Source organism: Chrysemys picta, chromosome 16 (genome assembly GCF_011386835.1).
Source record: "Chrysemys picta bellii isolate R12L10 chromosome 16, ASM1138683v2, whole genome shotgun sequence".
In the NCBI taxonomy this organism is placed as follows: domain Eukaryota; kingdom Metazoa; phylum Chordata; order Testudines; family Emydidae; genus Chrysemys; species Chrysemys picta.
In genome coordinates, this window is record NC_088806.1 from 8,523,083 (window position 1) to 8,543,477 (window position 20,395).

The 20,395-nt window shown below is 49.6% G+C and overlaps 2 protein-coding genes and 1 long non-coding RNA gene across 20 annotated transcripts in view; 2 read left to right on the forward strand and 1 right to left on the reverse strand.

Moving 5' to 3' along the window:
• LOC103307018 (zinc finger protein 501-like) overlaps positions 1-15,969 on the reverse strand; it is a 34,256-nt gene extending 18,287 nt beyond the window's left edge. Inside the window, exons 1-5 of one of the 14 annotated variants that reach the window (XM_065569921.1) lie at positions 14,519-14,716; positions 13,021-13,128; positions 10,795-10,883; positions 9,670-9,898; positions 8,887-9,013 (exon numbers count right to left, since the gene is read on the reverse strand). In XM_065569921.1, coding sequence (XP_065425993.1) covers positions 8,887-8,920 — 34 coding nt within the window. In that variant the 5' untranslated portion in view covers positions 8,921-9,013; positions 9,670-9,898; positions 10,795-10,883; positions 13,021-13,128; positions 14,519-14,716. The other 13 variants (XM_065569917.1, XM_065569923.1, XM_065569916.1 and 10 more) reach the window with 13 other exon arrangements.
• The window catches only part of LOC135975998 (uncharacterized), a 268,614-nt gene that overhangs the window by 98,938 nt on the left and 149,281 nt on the right, over positions 1-20,395 (forward strand). The window lies entirely within an intron of this gene.
• LOC101938094 (uncharacterized) overlaps positions 14,810-20,395 on the forward strand; it is a 52,630-nt gene continuing 47,044 nt past the window's right edge. For 4 of the 5 annotated variants that reach the window (XM_065570129.1, XM_065570130.1, XM_065570127.1 and 1 more), the window contains exon 1: positions 14,812-15,114. In XM_065570129.1, coding sequence (XP_065426201.1) covers positions 14,944-15,114 — 171 coding nt within the window. In that variant the 5' untranslated portion in view covers positions 14,812-14,943. Of the gene's footprint in view, positions 15,115-20,395 lie in introns of all 5 variants that reach the window. The other variant, XM_065570131.1, reaches the window with a different exon arrangement.

Below are 20,395 nucleotides of genomic sequence, written 5' to 3' on the forward strand. Positions count from 1 at the left end.
GAGATGATGCAACTGCCCTTTATATTCCTTTTGCCGTGTGGCTTCTACTTCCTTTGCCCAAACACAAGCTTCACAGCACATGGCATGGAAAAGCCTTGGAGTTCTCAGTACACAGGCATACCCCTGCATGTCTTGCTGACTCAATAGGTGTATCCTCTTAGTTCTTTCCAGGGGCTCATTGTACAGCTGATGACCCTGGATGGGCCATCGAACAGGCTAGGCAGCGCTGATGCCAATATGTCTGGGGATGTCACCCAGAAACACTGCACAAGTCTGGAAATACAGATATACCCTACATATCTATAACTCACAATACAAAGATGATACAAAGATAGAAACAAAATTATCATACTTGGAAAATCATAATATTTTCATTGACACCTTACATGGCACATCTAGCTCTGACGTTATTGATATAATCTGGGACCATATAGATCATTGTTGCAACCAAGGTCCTGTAGTGGCACGCAAATCTTGCATAAAGGGGGTCAAATGGGGTGTCTAAGACAAGGTTATGGTTTACTGGTTATGATTATGCTGTCTATATGCGTGTATCAATTTTGTAGTTGAAGTTATGAATATTGGCTCTATACTGTCTGTATTTCAAACTTATGCTATGCTGCTGGGTGACATCCCAGACAAACTGGTGTTAGCTCTGCCTAGCCTCCTTGATGGCCCATTAAGGACCATCAGCTATACAATGGACCCATTGAGAGAAGACAAATATGCCTTGAGACTCAGCAAAGTATGCAGGAACTTGCCCATGTGACTCCAGACTCCATTTTGCTGTAATTTTCCACAGTAAGAACAAAGAGGTGTTCTTACACCTGGAAAAGACTATATAAGGCTGATGCCTCATCTCCATCTGGTCTTCAATCCTGCTTCATACCGCTGGAGGAACTTTGCTACAAGCTGAATCTTTGAACAAAGGACTGAGGATCCATCCCAGCGGGGGGATGTATTCTAGAGACTTGATTTGAATCTGCAGTTTATTCTATCGCTGCTGCAAGCCTGAACCAAGAACTTTGCCATTACTGTATGTAATTGATTCCATTTAACCAATTCTAACTCTCATCTCTATCTTTTTCCTTTTATGAATAAACCTTTAGATTTTATATGCTAAAGGATTGGCAACAGCGTGATTTGTGGGTAAGATCTGATTTGTATATTGACCTGGGTCTGGGGCTTGGTCCTTTGGGATCAGGAGAACCTTTTTCTTTTACTGGGGTATTGGTTTTCATAACCATCTGTCCCCATAACGAGTGGCACTGGTGGTAATACTAGGAAACTGGAGTGTCTAAAGAGATTGCTTGTGAGACTTGCGGTTAGCCAGTGGGGTGAGACCGAAGTCCTCTTAGTCTGGCTGGTTTGGTTTGCCTTAGAGGTGGAAAAAACCCAGCCTTGGGCTGTAACTGCCCTGTTTCAGCAATTTGTCCTGAGTTGGCACTCTCAGTTGGGTTCCGCCAGAACCGCATTGTCACACTAGCAGAATTCATTGCAATTTTATCATATTGGTATTCATAATAAAATAATAATATAAAGTGTCTCTCAATTCCATACAGAGTCACTTAATAAACCAGTGAATTCCCAGGTCAGGCTCCCCTGGTCTTTGAAGATGCCAAACACCTTGCTTGTGAGGGATTGAAATACCCACATATATGTTGGGAAAACACAGACACTGTGCAAGTCTGTACCCCCATGTTCACTCTTCTACAAAATAATGATCAATTTTGTACATAGTATGTGTCAGGGATGAATCCCCACTCTGTCACTCTAAGTGCAGAAAGTGGGGGCCCGCAAGGATTCTAAAATTAATTGGTGCCACTCTAGGCTTGTAGTAAACCTCCAAGGTTTCAGCTTTTCTCTGACCTTGGCTTGGTAAATGTTGCCATGACCCAAATGCAAAAAAATCCCCTCTGGGGCACCCTCAAGCCCTTTCATCTCCCCTCCAGAAAAGAGGGGAGAAAGAAAACAAAGGAAATTAGCTGTGGCTACCAGATAATCAAACAACATGCAAAAACCTCTTAGGACACCAAAAATCCAATCCCATTCTTAAAAGAGGTAAATTTTATTAAAATTAAAAAGGAAAGGAATACATCTGGAACTTAGGCTTTTGTTAGCTCTTAAAAGAAAATTAATTTTTGTAAGCACCCCAAATAGCTTTCTTGGGGGTTCAGCTTAAAGCTTACAAGGAAACAAAAGCATCTCGGATAGCACAGAGGAGATCCAAAAGCCAAAATAAAAAATAAACCTGATTGTGTCTGTCTAAACATTCCCTATTCAAATAATTTATTCTAGGTAGGGAAGATGAATTTTCATACCTGGTTCAAGCCATGCACAGCATTGCTACTCCATGTCTCCTTCTAAGGAGACCAACAGACAAAGGGAAAGTTACTTTCCCATTTAAAAAAGTTCTAGCCTTTCCATTGGCTCTTTTGGTCAGGTGCCCACTCCTTTTCTTTTACCTGTGGGCTTGTTAATCCTTTACAGGTAAAGCAAGCAGAGAACTCACACCAACAGGGATTTTACAGCAAACTGGCTGGCTAGGTGTTACAAAAGGGAGATCTCTCCCCTCCCCTTCAGTATGTTTGGATTAAAGTGTATTGGAAACTCCATTTGGGATAACAAGGCTGGAGCATATCATTTTCCACTGATGAAATAATAGACTTCATATGAGCTTGCATTGTTCAGTAGTCTTCTGGACAGGGCAAGATGCACATTTCTGGTGGAAAGTCTGGGACCAGAGAATTTTCTGCAGTTCTCCTGTGGTGTACAGCAATTCGTGAGTTGCTGACTAGCAGCACTCAAAACTGTGTAGCTGAGAGCGAGTTACATGCTGCAGACTGTGTGTTAACTGCCCAGGAGTGGCTGCTCTCACAGTAAAGCAGTGTAAAAGGCACCCCAGCCTGGGGAACTGAGGGGACACAGCTGTTCAACAGTCCAGATTGCACTGTGGTGAGTGTCTGTGACATTAAATTTCAAAGAGGCTCTAAAACACCAAGAAACTAAAACCACGCCCCAGAAATCAAATGTAACACCATTAATCTGGGCTTGAATAGGGACTGGCTGGCTCATTACAGAAGCAGCTTTTCCACTCCTGGAATTGACACCTCTTTATCTATTATTGGGAGTGGACTACATCCACCCTGATTGAATTGGCCCTGTCAACACTGGTTCTCCACTTGCGAAGTAACTCCCTGCTCTCCATGTGTCAGTATATAATGCCTGCATCTGTAACTTTCACTCTCTGCATCTGAAGAAGTGAGGTTTTTACCCATGAAAGCTGATGCCCAAATAAATCTGTTAGTCTTTAAGGTGCCACCAGACTCCTTGTAGTTTTTCCAGAAATCGAAGTCTCCAGAGAGAGGGCAAGTCTCCCTGGCACTGCTTCTTGCTGACAGACAGGTCCAGTGACAGAGAGTGAGTCCTGGGGAAGCTGGAAACAGTAAGCATGGGCTGGTGGGGTTCAGTGGAGAAAGGGAACAGGAAGGGCAGGGATATTCCTGAATGCAGGATCTCAGCAGTACTAAATGTCAGGATAGCACATACTGCAGCCCACTGGAAAACATAATGCCAAATATACATATAAAATGAAGGGGTCTAAATTAGTTGTTTGCATTGATTTATATAAGGGCAATAAGATATTCTCTGTATTATTGTCTATCCATTTTTAAATAATTCCTAACATCCTGTTTGCTTTTTGGACCTCTGCTGCACACTGCGTGGATGTCTTCAGAGAACTATCCACAATGACTCCAAGATTTTTTCCCCCCGATTAGTTGTAGCTAAATTTCCCCCCATCATATTGTACATATAGTTAGGGTTATTTTTTCCAATGTTCATTACTTTATATTTATCCACATTAAATTTCATTTGCCATTTTGTTGCCCATTCACTTAGTTTTGTGAGATCTTTTTGAAGTTCTTCACAGTCTGCTTTGGTCTTAACTATATTGAGCAGTTTAGTATTACCTGCAAACTTTGCCATCTCACTGTTTACCCCTTTCTCCAGATCATTTATGAATAAGTTGAATAGGATTGATCCTAGGACTGACCCTTGAGGAACACCACTAGTTATTCCTCTCCATTCTGAAAATTTACCATTTATCACTACCCTTTGTTCCCTGTCTTTTAACTAGTTCTCAATCCATGAAAAGATCTTCCCTTTTATCCCATGACAGCTTAATATATGTAAGAGACTTTGGTGAGGGACCTTGTCAAAGGCTTTCTGGACACTGTGTCCATTGGATCCCCATTGTCCACATGTTTGTAAACACCTTCAAAGAACTCTAATAGATTAGTAAGACATGATTTCCCTTTACAGAAACCATGTTGACTTTTGCCCAACAATTTTTGTTCTACTATGTGCCTAACAATTTTATTCTTTACTATTGTTTCAACTAATTTGCCCCAAGAGTACAGACGTTGGACTTCCTGGTCTGTAATTGCCAGCATCGCCTCTAGAGCCCTTTTTAAATATTGGTGTTACATTAGCATCTTCCAGTCATTTTGTACAGAAGCTGATTTAAAGGACATGATAAAAACCATAGCTAATAGTTCCCTAATTTCACATTTGAGTTCTTTCAGAACTCTTGGGTAAATACCATCTGGTTCCGTTGACTTGTTACAGTTAAGTTTATCAATTAGTTCCAAAACTTCCTCTAGTGACACTTCAATTTGTGCCAGTTCCTCAGATTTGTCACCCACAAAATGTTTGGGAATCTCCCTAACATCCTCAGCCGTGAAGACTGAAGCAAAGAATGCATTTAGTTTCTCTGCAATGACTATCATCTTTAAGTGTTCCTTTTGTATCTCGATCGTTCAGGGGCCCCACTGGTTGTTTAGCAGGCTTCCTGCTTCTGATGTACTTAAACATTTTGTGGTTACCTTCTGAATTTTTGGCTAGCTGTTCCTCAAACTCCTTTTTGGCTTTTCTTATTACATTTTTACACTTAATTTGGCAGTGCTTATGCTCCCTTCTATATACCTCACTAGGATTTGACTTCCACTTTTAAAAAGATGCCTTTTTATCTCTCACTGCTTCTTTTACATGGTTAAGCCAAGCTACAGTGGCTCTTTTTTAGTTCTTTTGCTGTGTTTTTTTAATTTGGGGTATACATTTAAGTTGGGCCTCTAATATTGTGTTTTTGAAAAGTGTCCATGCAGCTTGCAGGGATTTCACTCTAGTCATTGTACCTTTGAATTTCTGTTTAACTAACCCCTCATTTTTGCATAGTTCCCCTTTCTGAAATTAAATGTCACAGTGTTGAGCTGTTGAGGTGTTCTTCCCACCACAGGGATTTTAAATGTTGTTATATTAAGGTCACTATTTCCAAGCCGTCCTGTTATAGTTACCTCTTGGACCAGCTCCTGCACTCCACTTAGGACTAAATCGAGAGTTGCTTCTCCCCTTGCGGGTTCTTGTACCAGCTGCTCCAAGAAGCAGTCATTTAAAGTATCAACAAATTTTGTCTCTGCATTTTGTCCTGAGGTGACATGTCAATATGGGGATAATTGAAATCCCCCACTATTATGGAGTTCTTTATTTTGATAGCCTCTCTAAACTCCCTTAGCATTTCATCGTCACGATCACCATCTTTGACAGGTGGTCGATAATCGATCCCTATTGTTGTATTCTTATTAGAGCATGGAATTACTATCCATAGAGATTCTATGGAACATGCAGTTTCATTTAAGATTTTTACATCATTTGAGTCTACATTTTCTTTAATATACAGTGCCATTCCCCCTCCGCCCCCCAAAAAAGTACGACCTGCTCTGTCCTTCCAATATATTTTGTACCCTGGAATGATTGTGTCCTATTGACTATCCTCACTCCACCAGGTTTCAGTGATGCCTATTATGTCAATATCCTCTTTTAACACGAGGCACTCTAATTCACACATATTATTTAGACTTCTAGCATTTGTGTACAAGCACTTTAAAAACTTATCACTATAAAATCTCTATCACTAGACTCTCCTCTAAGAGAAGTCTCTGTCCAATCCACCTGCTCCTTTACAGCCATCGGCTTTCTCCCATCTCTTAGTTTAAAAACTGCTCTGCAACCTTTTTTAATGTTAAGTGCCAGCAGTCTGGTTCCACTTTGGTTTAGGTGGAGCCCATCCCTCCTGTATAGGCTCCCCCCCATCCCCAAAGTTTCCCCAGTTCCTAATAAATCTAAACCCCTCCTCTCTACACCATCATCTCATCCACTCATTGAGACTCTGAAGCTCTGCCTGCGTACCTGGTCCTACATGTGGAACTGGGAGCATTTCTGAGAATGCCACCATAGAGGTCCTGAATTTCAGTCTCTTTCCTAGCAGCCTAAATTTGGCCTCCAGGACGTCTCACCTACCCTTCCTTATGTCATTGGTGCCTACATGTACCACATCCACCGGCTCCTCCCCAGCACTACACATAAGTCTGTCTAGATGCCTCGAGAGATCCGCAACCTTCGCACTAGGCAGGCAAGTCACCATACGGTTCTCCCGGTCTTCACAAACCCAGCTATCCTTGTTTCTAATGATCAAATCTCCCATTACTAACAGCTGCCTCTTCTTAATGACTGGAGTTCCCTCCCCTGGCGAGGTAACCTCAGAGCAAGCGGTTACCCCAACACCATCTGGAAAGAGGGTCCCAACTACGGGAAGGTTTCCCTCTGCTCCCGTTCACTGCTCTGCTTGCCTGGGCCTTTCATCCTCCTCAACAGCGCAAGGGCTGTCTGACCGGAAGTGGGAGAAATCTACAGTGTCCCGGAAAGACTCATCAGCGTACTTCTCTGCCTCCCTTAGCGTCTCCAGTTCCACCACCCTGGCCTGCAAAGGCTCCACGCTGTCTCTGAGGGCCAGGAGCTCCTTGCACCGAACGCACGTATACGCCACCCACCCACAGGGCAGGTAATCATACATGCTACATGGTGTGCAATAAACAGGATAGCCCCCATTCTGCTGCTGGGCTTCTGTCTGCATTCTCTCTTACAGCTACCTAGGTTAACAATAGGGGTTTTGTTTAAAATCAAGATGTTTGTATTATAGCTTAAATGTTTTAAAGAATGGCAAGAGTACCTTGCCCCCTTCCTACTCCCCTTCCAAACTCCCTCACGAAACTCCCTGTTAGCAGCCCTGGTCGCAAAGCTCCCTGGTCGCTTGCTCACTGCTTTACTAAGGACTCCCCTATAACATAACCCCCCTCACCTGCAGCCCCTGTTGTGAGCCACTCAGGGTAGGGGGCTGGGAGCACCCCCACGACCCCAGCCCACACCCCCAGTCCTCAGACTGGACTCCTGCACCCCCCCCACACATACCCAGCCAGCCCCCTGCTCTCCCCACACATACCCAGCCCTCGCACCCCATGCCCTGATTCCTGGACCTGACCCCCCACCCATCCTCACCCCAACCCTGAACACCAAATGGGAACTACTGCACCCCCTCCCACATTGCCATTTGCACCTCTTGCACCAAATGGGAGCTGACCCAGGTAAGTACTCCACACCCCAACCTACTGCCCCAACCCTGAGCCCCCTCCTGCACCCTAACTCCCTCCCAGACCCTGCACCCCCAGCCCTGACCCTGCACCTTGAACACCCTGGCCTCCCGGACTCCTGCACCCACTCACACACACCCCAGCCATGACTCCTTAACTCCTCTCACACACACCCCAGTCCCCTGCCCTCCCTGATTCCCGCAACCCCCCCATACCTCCTGCCCCCACACACCCCAGCCCCCTGATTCCTGCACCCCCTCACCCCCCAGCCCTTATTCCTTCACCCCTCTCAAACACACCCCAGTTCCCTGCCCTCCCTGATTCCTGCAACCACCCATAACCCCTCCCCCTCACACACACCCAGTCCTGACTCCTGCACCCCCTACACACAGCCTCCTGCCCTCCCACAACTCCACCTACATTCCTTGCATGAAACGGGAGCTGCCCCAGGTAAGCGCTCCACACCCCAACCCCCTGCCCCAGCCCTGAGCCCCCTCCCACACCCTAACTCCTGGACAGACCCTGGACACCAACGTCCAGCCTGCTCCTGCACCCAAATTCCCTCCTAGACCCTGCACCCCCAGTCCTGAGCCCCCTCACACACCCTAAACCCTGGCCAGTCCCCACACCCCAATGTTTTTTACATTTTTTTTTATAAAGGGCTCTTATCCAAAGCGCTTTACAATAGTTAGCTAACAGTACAAACAATATTTGGAAAGATCATTAAGTGGTGCACTGAGACCCTCAGCGATTTTCAACTGGTCTGTGGAAAAATCAGTTGGACTACAAGAACAATCAAGGTACCTCACTTTTTTTCATTTACTTCCTATTACTTATAGGAGGAGGAGGAAGAAAAAAAAAATGAAAAATCGGGGTGGGAGAGGATGAGAGAATGTTCTTCTTCTTGCCTGGGTCCCAAGGAGGAGCCCCAAAAATGAAGCCGAGCACAGGGCCCCACTAACGCTAAAACCGCCACTGAGCTTCCTTCTCTGGATGCCCCCAGCCAGCATTCAAGGACACACAGAGTGTCTGTGTGATACGCAAGCCTAGACCAGCAGCTCTGACTCCAGCAGCCTGCTCGTTACACCCCAAGCACATTCAGGTTTGGGTGGAGAAGGCTCAGGGTTTGAGAGGTCAGGGGTAGGAAGCTTCTGTTGATTATGCTGCACCTAACGCTCAGTTTTACTTGAGCAAACAGGAGATATTTGACACTGCGTGATACTGCTCCTGTGCGCTGTTCCCAAAGTGTTCTGCAGCAGGGGAGGGTCTCTGGTAGTGTGTGTGTCACTGGCATATTGGGGTGATACTGAAACTGGGCAGAGTAGAGGTGGCATTGTGGGGCTGGCTTGAACCTTATCTCTTCTTTTCTCCTTCCAAGAACCGAGGGGACGGGAATCCTTACCCAGCAAGGTCACGTTCTCATAGTTCTCCTGCATGACATCCAAGTAGAGGGCTCTCTGAGTGGGGTCCAGCAGAGCCCATTCTTCCCTGGTGAAATACACAGCCACCTCCTCGAAGGTTACCGGCCCCTGGAAGACCAAGAGTCCAACACTCAGTACCTGCTGCCCCACTCACAGTCTGAGTGTTTGTGGGGGAGAGGAACCCATCAAAGGGAAGCCCTGGGTGGATTGTAGTCAACAGAGTCCCACTCCCACCCTGCTCAGAGCATCCAGGAAACACCAGGGTGAGGGAACCAAGAGAGAGCCCCTCTGCTCTCCCAGCAGATCAATCACACACCTTGTGACAATGCGGTTCTGGCGGAACCCAACTGGGAGTGCCAACTCAGGACAAATTGCTTAAACAGGGCAGTTGCAGCCCAAGGCTGGGGTATTTTCCACCTCTAAGGCAAACCAAACCAGCCAGACTAAGGGAACTTCAGTCTCACCCCACTGGCTAACCGCAAGTCTCTCAAGCAATCTCCTTAGACACTCCAGTTTCCCAGTATAACCACCAGTGCCACTCGTACGGGGACAACTGGTTATGAAAACCAGTACCCAAGTAAAAGAAAAAGGTTCTCCTGATCCCAAAGGACCAAGCCCCAGACCCAGGTCAATATACAAATCAGATCTTTCCCACAAATCACGCTGTTGCCAATCCTTTAGAATCTAAAATCTAAAGGTTTATTTATAAAAGGAAAAAGATAGAGATGAGAGTTAGAATTGGTTAAATGGAATCAATTACATACAGTAATGGCACAGTTCTTGGTTCAGGCTTGCAGCAGCGATGGAATAAACTGCAGGTTCAAATCAAGTCTCTGGAATACATCCCTCGCTGGGATGGGTCCTCAGTCCTTTGTTCAGAGCTTCAGTTTGTAGCAAAGTTCCTCCAGAGGTATGAAGCAGGATTGAAGACAAGATGGAGATGAGGCATCCGCCTTATATAGTCTTTTCCAGGTGTCAGAATACCTCTTTGTTCTTACCATGGAAAATTACAGCAAAATGGAGTCTGGAGTCACATGGGCCAGTCCCTGCATACTTTGCTGAGTTACAAGGCGTATCTGCCTTCTCTCAATGGGTCCATTGTATAGCTGATGGTCCTTAATGGGCCATCAAGCAGGCTAGGCAGAGCTAATCTCAGCTTGTCTGGGATGTTACCCAGAAGCATAGCATAAGTTTGCCATACAGACAGTATAGAGCCAATATTCATAACTTCGACCACAAAACTGATACACACATATAGACAGCATAATCATAACCAGTAAACCATAACCTTGTCTTAGACACCCCATTTGACCCCCTTTATACCAGATTTGGGTGCCACTACAGGACCTTGGTTGCAACAATGATCTATACGGTCCCAGTTTATGTCAATAACGTCACACACCTACTAGCCACAGACTGATAAAGGAGATGGAGCCACTAGCAGGGTCCAGGAAGAGCTCCCTGTTAGGAAGCCCAACACCCGCCCCATTCTGAAGAGCTGGATATGAAGGGAGGAGAATCTCCCCTAAGCCAGACTGGTGGGTGCCCCCTTCATATCTCACATCAGCCACTGGTTAGTCAGATCAGCCTTCAGTACTACGAGTCTGGTCATTTTTTTTTACCCCCATGTAGCTGGGTTATTTTCTGTTCAACAAATCAGGTCATTTCCACCACCAAAGCTCATGGGTCTGTTCCTAGAATCTAGGCCACTTATTAAACAACTCCCAGCAGGTTTGTCAGATGCACAGGGTGGAAAAATGGAGGAGGACAGCATTTCCTGCCCCACTCCAACTTCCAAACCAGACTGTGAAAACCTTCCCATCTCCGGTGTATTTGCTGCCCCTCTCCCTCCTGCAGGAACCCACCAGCAACCCCCTGATAATACCTACCTGGACTGACTCCTCTGCAGCCATTTCTCTCCCCTGTCCCATGGGAGGCTGGGATGAACTGGAGCGAAACATGGACGTCATTCTGCAGCCTGGCAGGATGAGAAGGCAGTTTTGGAGGTTTCAAAACAGACTGTGAAATTAATTAAAGCATGATTCCCCCAGGCTTTTTCCCTGCAGACAGACACCCTAGAGTCTGCCATGCTGAGAAAAGGCTTGATCTCTTTATACAATGTAGACCTGGCCCCTCCTGCCAGGCTAAGCCAAAAGAGACATTTTTATCCTCCCTTCTCCCTCCCCCCATCCCATAACAAAGTCTTTGAACCCAATGCTAGAAAAGAGGAGAACGAAAGGATTCACTGTGGGGGATTCCCTCAGACACTGACCCCACAGCAGCCACACCCCAGCAGGAGGGATATGGAGTCAGGAACTGGATTTTCCTCTGTCTGATACTCATTTTCTCCACAGGAAAGTGACTCTATCCAGGGTGCAGTAATACATCTGTCTGGGCAGATTAGAGATCTGGCAATCTCTCTCAAAACTCTTCTCTCCCACAGCCCCTTTCAGTCTCTCCTATCTCTTTTTCCCTGTCCTCTCTCCCTGTCCGTCTGGTAGGAAAGTCCAATTCCTGGGTAGTTTGCTCCCCCATGGCTGGATTTGCTCCTGCAATTGCTAGTGGGATGAGAAATGAAGGGGGTCTGTTTGTGTAGAGTCATTTTAAGGCCAGACCCCCAGCATTTTCCCTTCCTTTCTTTCAGTTACTTGGAATGTTTGGCTCCGAATTTAGTATTAACAGGGCTCACGGCTGCCCTATGGGGCTAGTACCAATTGGAGAAAGTTATCACCTGGGCAGGGCAGAGAAGAAGCTTTAATTAAGGTCACTTCCCAGGACAGAACCCCCGCAGGGGAAGCAGCAGCTGCTAACCTTGGTCTCCCAGATCACAATGGAGGCTGCAGCGTGTGACCCAGGAAGCTGAACCCCAATATCCTGAGCAGAGAGGGACAGAGCGTTTGAGCAGCTTCCCTCCTCTAGCTCTCTGGGGAGAGCAGCTAATGAGAGCCCCTCCTCACAGGGAGAATTGCTGATCTCATTTGCCTTACTGTCCATCTGGAGTCACTCCTCCTCTTTCCATGCAGTGACTCTTGATTAACCTTCGTCTCAATGAAACCAGATTTCAGAAAGAACGAGTCCAGAATGCTGTGGAAGAGACCATTGTGTGGCAGTGCTAACCCCCTTCCCACCTCCCTTACCCCTCCAGATCGAGAGCAAGGACTGGGGGGCACAAGTTTTCCAAACGGAACCGAAAGTTCCTGACGTTTTCAAAAGAGAAGAAAAGGAAAACCTGTGATTTCACACTAACAGTGTTTGATAAGTGGATAGAAAGTTATCACAGTGACAGGGCATGTGACTGGGGAATGCCGGGCAGTGCTTGGAGCCAGGACTCTGGCACAAGTTGATCAGAAAGAAGAATCATGGTTAGTAGCAGTTGCCAGAGCCCACAGCCAGGGGCCCCAGACACCCCCCAGCCAGGGTCCCACCAGATATTCCCTGGGATGCAGCCCCCAGAGTCCCTGGCAGGAGACCCCAGATACCCCTCAAAGCCCCACCAGCCAGGGAATCCCCAACACACCATGACTGCCAGGTTGGGAATCCCAAAGGGTTCCCCCCACCAAGAGCCCCTAGAAGCCAGGAACCCCCACAAGGGAACCCCTCACTGGGAACTCAGTCCCTCACTGCCTGCCTAGGACCCCCCACCCCGCCCTCCAGCAGGATCTGCCATGCTGTTTGTCTGGGATCCCCTCCTCCGCCCAATGGGACCCCTCACTCTGCTTCCCTGGCATTCCGTGACCTAGTGCCAGAGCTCAGCTCCCCCACCCCCCACCAGCTCTGTGCACTGGACATGGCAACGATCGCAGGAGCCAGTGGGGGAAGCCCAGACACAGCCCCTGGCACAGCACCAGGCTCCCTCTAACCCCGTCCCGCCTCCACAAGAGACGCCCACCCCCGCTGTTCTGCAGCCAAGAGGCCCCCAGTGACACCCACCTCCAGGACCCATAGCCTCAGGGCTGGGCACATCAGAACCACCCCCAAACCTCCAGAACCCACCAACTTGATTAGGGTACCCCCTGCCCAGTCACCCAAACACCTCCCCCTACCATAATGCCCCTTCAGCTCCAGCTGCAATCTCCCCACACAGACATCCCTTGCCCCCAGAGCAACAGTGTTACCTCACAGGGTCTGAGAAGTGGATAGAAAGTTATCACCACCCCCTGCTGGCCAGTCACACAGGCAGAGGGAGCCCTGGGGGATGCCTCTTGAACAGGAGAATGGAAGGCCTGGAGGGCAAAAAGGTAAGAAATGTCCATGGCCTGTCACCAGCAAATAATGACGATGGATCCACCCCAGATGTGGCTACATCTTAGCACTGTGGGAATCAACCCCTCATGGAGACCATTTGTCATGCGGTTTGGGATACTTCTGGACCCACGCTGCACTCAGAGCAACCTCCTCATCCCGTGCCAGCTGGAGAAAAGAAAAGGGTCCAGCCAACTCCTCTGTTTCCAGTTGGGGGCCACTGATCCCCAAACAGGGGGAGGCCTCTGGCTTTGATGTGTATTAAATATGTGGCTGGTCTCTTTTATCAGCAAAGATTTTAACAGAGATAAAGGGGGGAAGAAATGATTCTCAAAGGAGAGGGGAAAGATAATCACTGGGCAATTTAATCCCCTGCAACCTCCAGGATGGAGAATGACTCAGGGCAACAGCTTCCCTCCAAGGAAGGAGAAGTTGCTGGGATTGAGAAACATGGGGAACAGCCCCAAACATGAAAGGATTTTTAATTGACATTTGATAATAACCTAGAAACAAAAGAGAAAGGCTGGAAATCTGAGAGATTTTGGATCAATTTTGCAAATAATAGAGAGGAAAGCGGAAAATCAGAGGGATTTTATATCAGTTGTTGATATGAGGTAAAATCTGAGTGTTTCCCATCAATATTTGTTAAATGAATACAGAAGAAATGGGCACCATTTTATATCCATGTTCAAGAATCTGAGAAGAGGTGTAAATCTGAGATTTTCTTTGTATTTTATAATTAGAAAGACAGGCAAAAATCTCAGGGCATATTCAATTAGAAATAGACAACTAGAGAGAAGTGGGGCAAATGTTTAGGGTATTTTACATCAATATTTGAGATTTGCAGAGAAAACGTGTTAGGAACTATGCAATTGAAGGTGAAAAATCAGAATTATGGAGAGACCAGGGGGAAATCAGGAGAGACGAGAGAGGTGATCATTTGAGGGGAAACGGGGGCGGGAGAATCTCCCCGGATTTTATAGCCACGTGTGAGCTGATGAAAGAGAAAAGGGGAAGAATTAGAGAAAATTTGTATCAAGGGTGGGAGGCAAGTGGCACAAACAGGGACAGGATCCAATTAACCACCCCACCCACCAACCACTTCTCCCCCCGGGGATTTCCGGGCTGCACAGAGACAATACAATACCCCTCCCGCGTCCCACTGACCTTCTCTCCCGCCCCCCGCAACTCCGGCTTCTCCCCTCCCCGCAACCCATCGGACCCCAGTCTCTGACCCCGCTGCGGGGCCGGGGACAGATCCTGCTGCAGCTCCACTGGGGCCGAGGCAGCTCCAAGTCTTCTCCCAGGTTCCCCGGGGCGGAGAGTCACTTTCCTGCCCGGCCCCAGCACCCCCCGGGGTCTCTCACTCACTGGGGGGCTCCGGCCCGGGGCTGCCCAGGGGACGGGTCCCAGCTGGAGAAAGCCCCCGCGGCCGGGCATGGAGGAGTTAATGCCGGGCTCCCCCCGCACGGACCCCGGGGAGCAGCACCTGCTTAGCTCGGAGCCCCGGTTTACACGGAGGCAGCAGCTTTGTTCTCCCGCCCCCACGTAGACTCGCACGGAGCATGCGCAATTTCAGCTCACCTGGGCTGGAGAGGGCGGAAGCACGCCCCGAAGCAGGCTGAGAGATGTAGTTCCTGACTCTGCAGGGAGCGGAAGTGACGTTCGGCTTGGGGTGGGAGAACGAGCTGGGCTGCGAACAACGCACGGGACCCTGCGGTTCTGCCCGGCTCGTGCGGGGCCCTGGGAGCCTCCCCCGGAGCTGGAGAAGAGTTTTGTGTCTCTCGGCTCTGGGCATGCGCAGAGGCAGCGCTCACCCGCTGCTGCTCCCTGGCGCTACGGGGCCGGGCGGAGCAGGAGGGTCTGTGCCGGGGAGACCCATTAACCCCCCGTGCCCGGCCCGCGCCCTGCTCCCGCTGGGGCCGCCCCGGGCTCTGCCCGCCCCGCTGCGGAGCTGCAGCCTCCAGGTACCGGAGCGAGCCCCGGGGGCGGGGCCGGGCGGTGACTCTGCCCCAGTGTCCGTGGGGGGGACCCGGCATCTCGCAGCGCCGGGATCTGCTCCCTGGGGGCAGCGCCTGCGGGGGGCTCGGAGCTGCTGTCCCCGCAGAAGTCCAACGCCCCCGGGCCACCGGCCCCGCCTCCGGTGCTCGCTCCGGTACCTGGAAGCTGGGTGGGCAGAGCAGGGCGGCTCCAGTGGGAGCAGGGCCCAGGAGGGCACGGGGGGGTGGGTTAATGAAGGTCTCCCTGGCACAGACCCTTCTACTCTGCTCTGCCTGGGCTCCCCGATCATAATGGAGAAGCGGCAGCGCAGCGCTCACCCAGCAGCTGATACATAGGCAGCGAGTTCCATGTCCACGGCCAGGGCCGGCTTTAGGCCAATTCCACCAATTCCCCCGAATCAGGCCCCGCGCCTAAGAGGGCCCCGCGCCCAGTGGCAGGGCCGCTGGGGTGGGGGCAAGTGGCCGAAAATCCCTTCCCTGGCTAGAGGCTCCTTTTTAATTTTTACTCACCCGGCAGTGCTCCAGGTCTTCGGCAGCACTTCAGCGGCGGGTCCTTCACTCGCTCTGGGTCTTCGGCAGCACTTCGGCAGCAGGTCCTTCAGTGCCACCAAAGACCTGGAGCGAGTGAAGGACAAACGGCCGAAGACTACGAGTGCTGCCCGGTGAGTACAAGCCCTGCATGTTTTTTAGTGTTTTTTTTTTTTTCAGTCATTCCTTCCGGGGCCCCGTCAAAACTGTTCGAATCGGGCCCCGCACTTCCTAAAGCCGGCTCTGTCCACGGCACCGGCAATATTCAGAGCCAGGGGGCAGCTCCAGCAATACTTGGGGCCAGGTATCCCCCCCCCCTTCCCGGTGCTCCCTGCAGCCCCCCCATGCCTTCCCGGAGTGTCCTCTCTCGCCTCCTGGCACCAACTGCTTCTGCAGGGTCCAAATGCCCCCCATATCCACTGCCAGGGCAGACTGACTCTGAGCCTGCCCTTCCCCCTCAGACCCTTCTCTTTTCCAATGGGACCCTGCAGCAGCACAGCCTCCCTCCCCCGCAGTCACTGCTCCTGCCCCATGCTGGGCAAGGAGGCAGCCCCATCTCTCACCCCCAGTGAGGCTACAATCAGGGGAAACAGCAGGGGAGGAGGCGCATGCAGCACCCCCCAGCACCCACCACGGTTGAGGCGAGGGAGATTCCTGGACCTGAGGGATCTAAGAGCACATGCAGTGACAGTTGTGGGGGTGAATGTCCTGCTGGGGGGGTGGGAAAGGGGGGCTCCTCCCCCAGAGCTTGCTGCTGCTGGCAGGGAGAGGGCTGGGGGGAGTCCTTCTCTCTGGCCCCTGTCCCGGAGCAGCCTGCCTGCACCCCAAACTCATCCCCAGCCCTGCTCCACCCCAGAGCCCATACCCCCACTCAGAGCTTTCACCACCCCACCCTCTGCCCGAGCCCCTCCAGCACCCCAAACCTCTTATCCCCAGTCCCAGCCAGAGCCCTCATCCCCCTGCACCCTGACCTTCTGCCCCAGCCTTGGTTCCCTCCCACACCCCAAACCTCCCATTCCTAGCCCCAGCCAGAGCCTTACCCCCCACATGCTTACTCTCATCCTGAGCCCCTCCCACACTCCAAACCCCTCATCTACAGCCACACCCCACAGTCCTCACCCCTGCACCCCATCCCTCTGTACCCCTCCCATCCCCAAACTCCCTCCCAGAGCCTTGGGCTGGTGGGGGGCAGAATTTGGGTGGGGGCAGGTTCTGGGCACCACCAAAATTTCTACAAACATGCCACCCTGATTTTGCACAAGTGGCCCCTCCTCAGCCCATCTCTGCTCCCCTACATCTGTGGCTCCCAATGCTCCTGGCCTAACTGACACCCCCCGGCTCTGGCTCCCCTCAGGAGGGGCCGATGCAGTTCCAGGAGAGCACGTGACCCCAGGGATCAAGCCAGAGGCGTTAGGGGGTAGACCAGGAGTTCTCAGGCTGGATGTTACTGCCCCCAGTTATGTGGGGGGTCACAAGCCCAGCCAGCTCTGCAGGCAGCAGCAGCAGCACAGAAGTGAGGGTGGCAATGGAGCACAAAGTCTGCTGTGAAATGTGATATTGACAAATGTCTTCGCACCCCAAGTATTAAATAGTAACTATTAAAAAAACCCTTTTCTGATTATAACAATAATTATATTAAAGTGTGTTTTAGGCTTAATTTAAAAGTGGTGAGAAAAGGTAAATTCATTTTAAAGAATTTCTCCTGGAGCTGCACCTCTCTGAGCCTTAGCACACCTTTTTCTTGTTCTGGGCCCCCTCAGGGAGTTCACTTGCTCTGGAACCCCAGGGCCTCCACTCCCAAAGGGAATGATGCAACCCTGTTCTCCAGACTGCTCTGACACTCAGCCAGCATAAAACCGAAGGGTTTATTGAGCATTTGAACATAGCATAGGAAACTCTCCGGGCCCTCAGGCCTGGCCTCCCTTAGCACAGCATATCCAAGTCTCCCCTGTATCCAGGTGGGCTCTGCCTGCCCCCCCTCTCCAGGCCAGAGCCCCCCTGATTTCCAGCTGGACATCTGAGATCACCAGCCCCAAGCCCTGCCTCTGTCCATTGTCTTCTCTCCAGGTAAACAGGGTCGCCCGGGCCTCCTCTCTTCTGTCCTCTGGCCCCCTCTGGCTAGAACCAGCTGGTTAGGTCACTGGGGTCCTCTCTTTGCAGCCCATTGTCCTCCCACTGGCTAGAACTGGCTGCAGCTCCTGAGCTGGGACTCTGGGTCACCAGGTTGCCAGGTCACCACTTGCTGGGGTATCCATTCTCCATTGGGTGGGGTCCCAAGTTCCCTCTCTGGTCCTCTGTAATAACAAACTCCATCTCCCATCACCTTGTTAAACCAGTAACACTCAGGGAAACTGAGTCCTAACCCCCTGCATATAAACCATTGGGGGGAAAAAGGAAAAAACAAAAAAATCCCCCACTTCATCACATCCAGGAAATACCACACTGCTCTTCCAGGAAAAAAGATCCCGCCAGAGAAGAAACCATGTGACTGGAGTCATAGCTAAGGCTATGATTTAATCATGGGTACTTTTAGTAAAAGTCATGGACAAACTCATGGGCAAGAAACAAAAAATCATGACCACCGACCTATACCATAAATACCCCTGATTGAATCTTGGATGGGGGTGGAAGCCCGGGGGCCCACAGCACCACCTGCTCGGTGACGGGGGGAAGCCCCAAAGAGCCCACTGTGCCACTGGGGAGGGGGAAGCCCTAGGGGCCCACTGCCATTCTGGCCACTGCTGGGGGGGAAACCCTGTGGGGCCTGTGATGTAGGGTTCTGCTGGGGGGTTATTCCTTCCTTTAATCACTGTGGAAGGGTAAACAGCAAGAGAATATGCTCCTCTTTTCTATGCGGAACAAATAAAGGAAGGCGGAATTATTTCCAGGGCTGTAAGTAATAAAACACAATTGAGCAGAGAATGGTTATGGATCCATCAACCTCTGGGTTATGGATCCATCACGCTTCTGCTGCACAGTGTAATACTTGCAGGATCTATTCATAGGGCAGCTGAGCTCAGCTGAGTAAGTTTTACTCCTGAGGGGTTTCTGCACCAAAAAATAAATAAAATAAAATTAAAATTCTGTGCACAATATTTTAAAATTCTGCAAATTTTATTTGTCAATAAATAAATGTGGAGACTCCAGCATGGCAGTGGGGAGCACAGGCTACTGGATGCACGAATATGGGAGATCACTCTGCAGCCCCCTCCCCCAGAATATGAATCATAGAATATCAGGGTTGGAAGGGACCTCAGGAGGTCATCTAGTCCAACCTCTTGCTCAAAGCAGGACCAATCCCCAACTAAATCATCCCAGCCAGGGCTTTGTCAAGCCTGACCTTAAAAACCTCTAAGGAAGGAGATTCCACACCTCCCTAGGTAACCCATTCCAGTGCTTCACCACCCTCCTAGTGAAACAGTGTTTCCTAATATCCAACCTAACCCTCCCCCACTGCAACTTGAGACCATTACTCCTTGTTCTGTCATCTGGTACCACTGAGAACAGTCTAGATCCATCCTCTTTGGAACCCCTTTTCAGGTAGTTGAAAGCAGCTATCAAATCCCCCCTCAACTCAGTGGTGAGGCTGCACCTTTCTGCTGCCTACTCTAGGGGTCCAAAATGACATGCCTGCTGTCAAGGCTGTATCCCCACTTTGAACTTTAGGGTACAAATGTGGGGGGCCTGCATGAAGACTTCTAAGCTTAACTACCAGCTTAGTTCGGGTCTGCTGCCACCATCCCAAAGCTAATTCCCTTCCCAGGGTAGCCTTGAGAGACCTTCACCAATTCCCTGGTGAATACAGATCCAACCCCCTTGGATCTAAAACAAGGAGAAATTAACCCTTCCCCTTCCTTCCTTTCACCAACTCCTGGTGAATACAGATCCAACCCCCTTGGATCTAAAAACAAGGAAAAATCAATCAGGTTCTTAAAAAGAAGGCTTTTAATTAAAGAAAAAGGTAAAAATCATCTCTGTAAAATCAGTATGGAAAATAACTTTACAGGGTAATCAAACTTAAAGAGCTCAGAGGACCTCCCTCTAGCCTTAGGTTCAAGAATAGCAAACAAAGATAAACACTCTAGTAAAAGATACATTTACAAGTTGAGAAAACAAAGTAAAACTAAGACGCCTTGCCTGGCTGTTTACTTACAAGTTTGCAATATGAGAGACTTGTTTAGAAAGATGGGGAAAACCTGGATTGATGTCTGGTCCCTCTCAGTCCCAAGAGTGAACGACTTCCCAAACAAAGAGCACAAACAAAAGCCTCCCCCCACCAAGATTTGAAAGTATCTTGTCCACTTATTGGTCCTTTGGGTCAGATGCCAGCCAGGTTACCTGAGCTTCTTAACCCTTTACAGGGAAAAGGATTTTGGAGTCTCTTGCCAGGAGGGATTTTATAGTACTGTACACAGGACAGCTGTTACACCCTTCCCTTTATAGTTATGACACCTGCGCTGTTGGGGAGGGGTGCATGACCACTCTTGTGACTTCCCTTTTCTTTCCCATAAGAAAGTCATTTTTTCTGCAGGGAAACAAATAACTCTGTGGGGGATGTGTATTCTGTGTTTGTGAAGTGGTGCAGAATTTCCAAAGGAGTAAGATTTGAATCTTTCAGATGGCTTGTTTTAGTTGCAGAGTATTAATGAGGCTACCTCTGCTCAGGAACCGTACTGCTCCTCCAGGAAAAAAAAGACCCTGCTGCAGAAGAAACCATGTG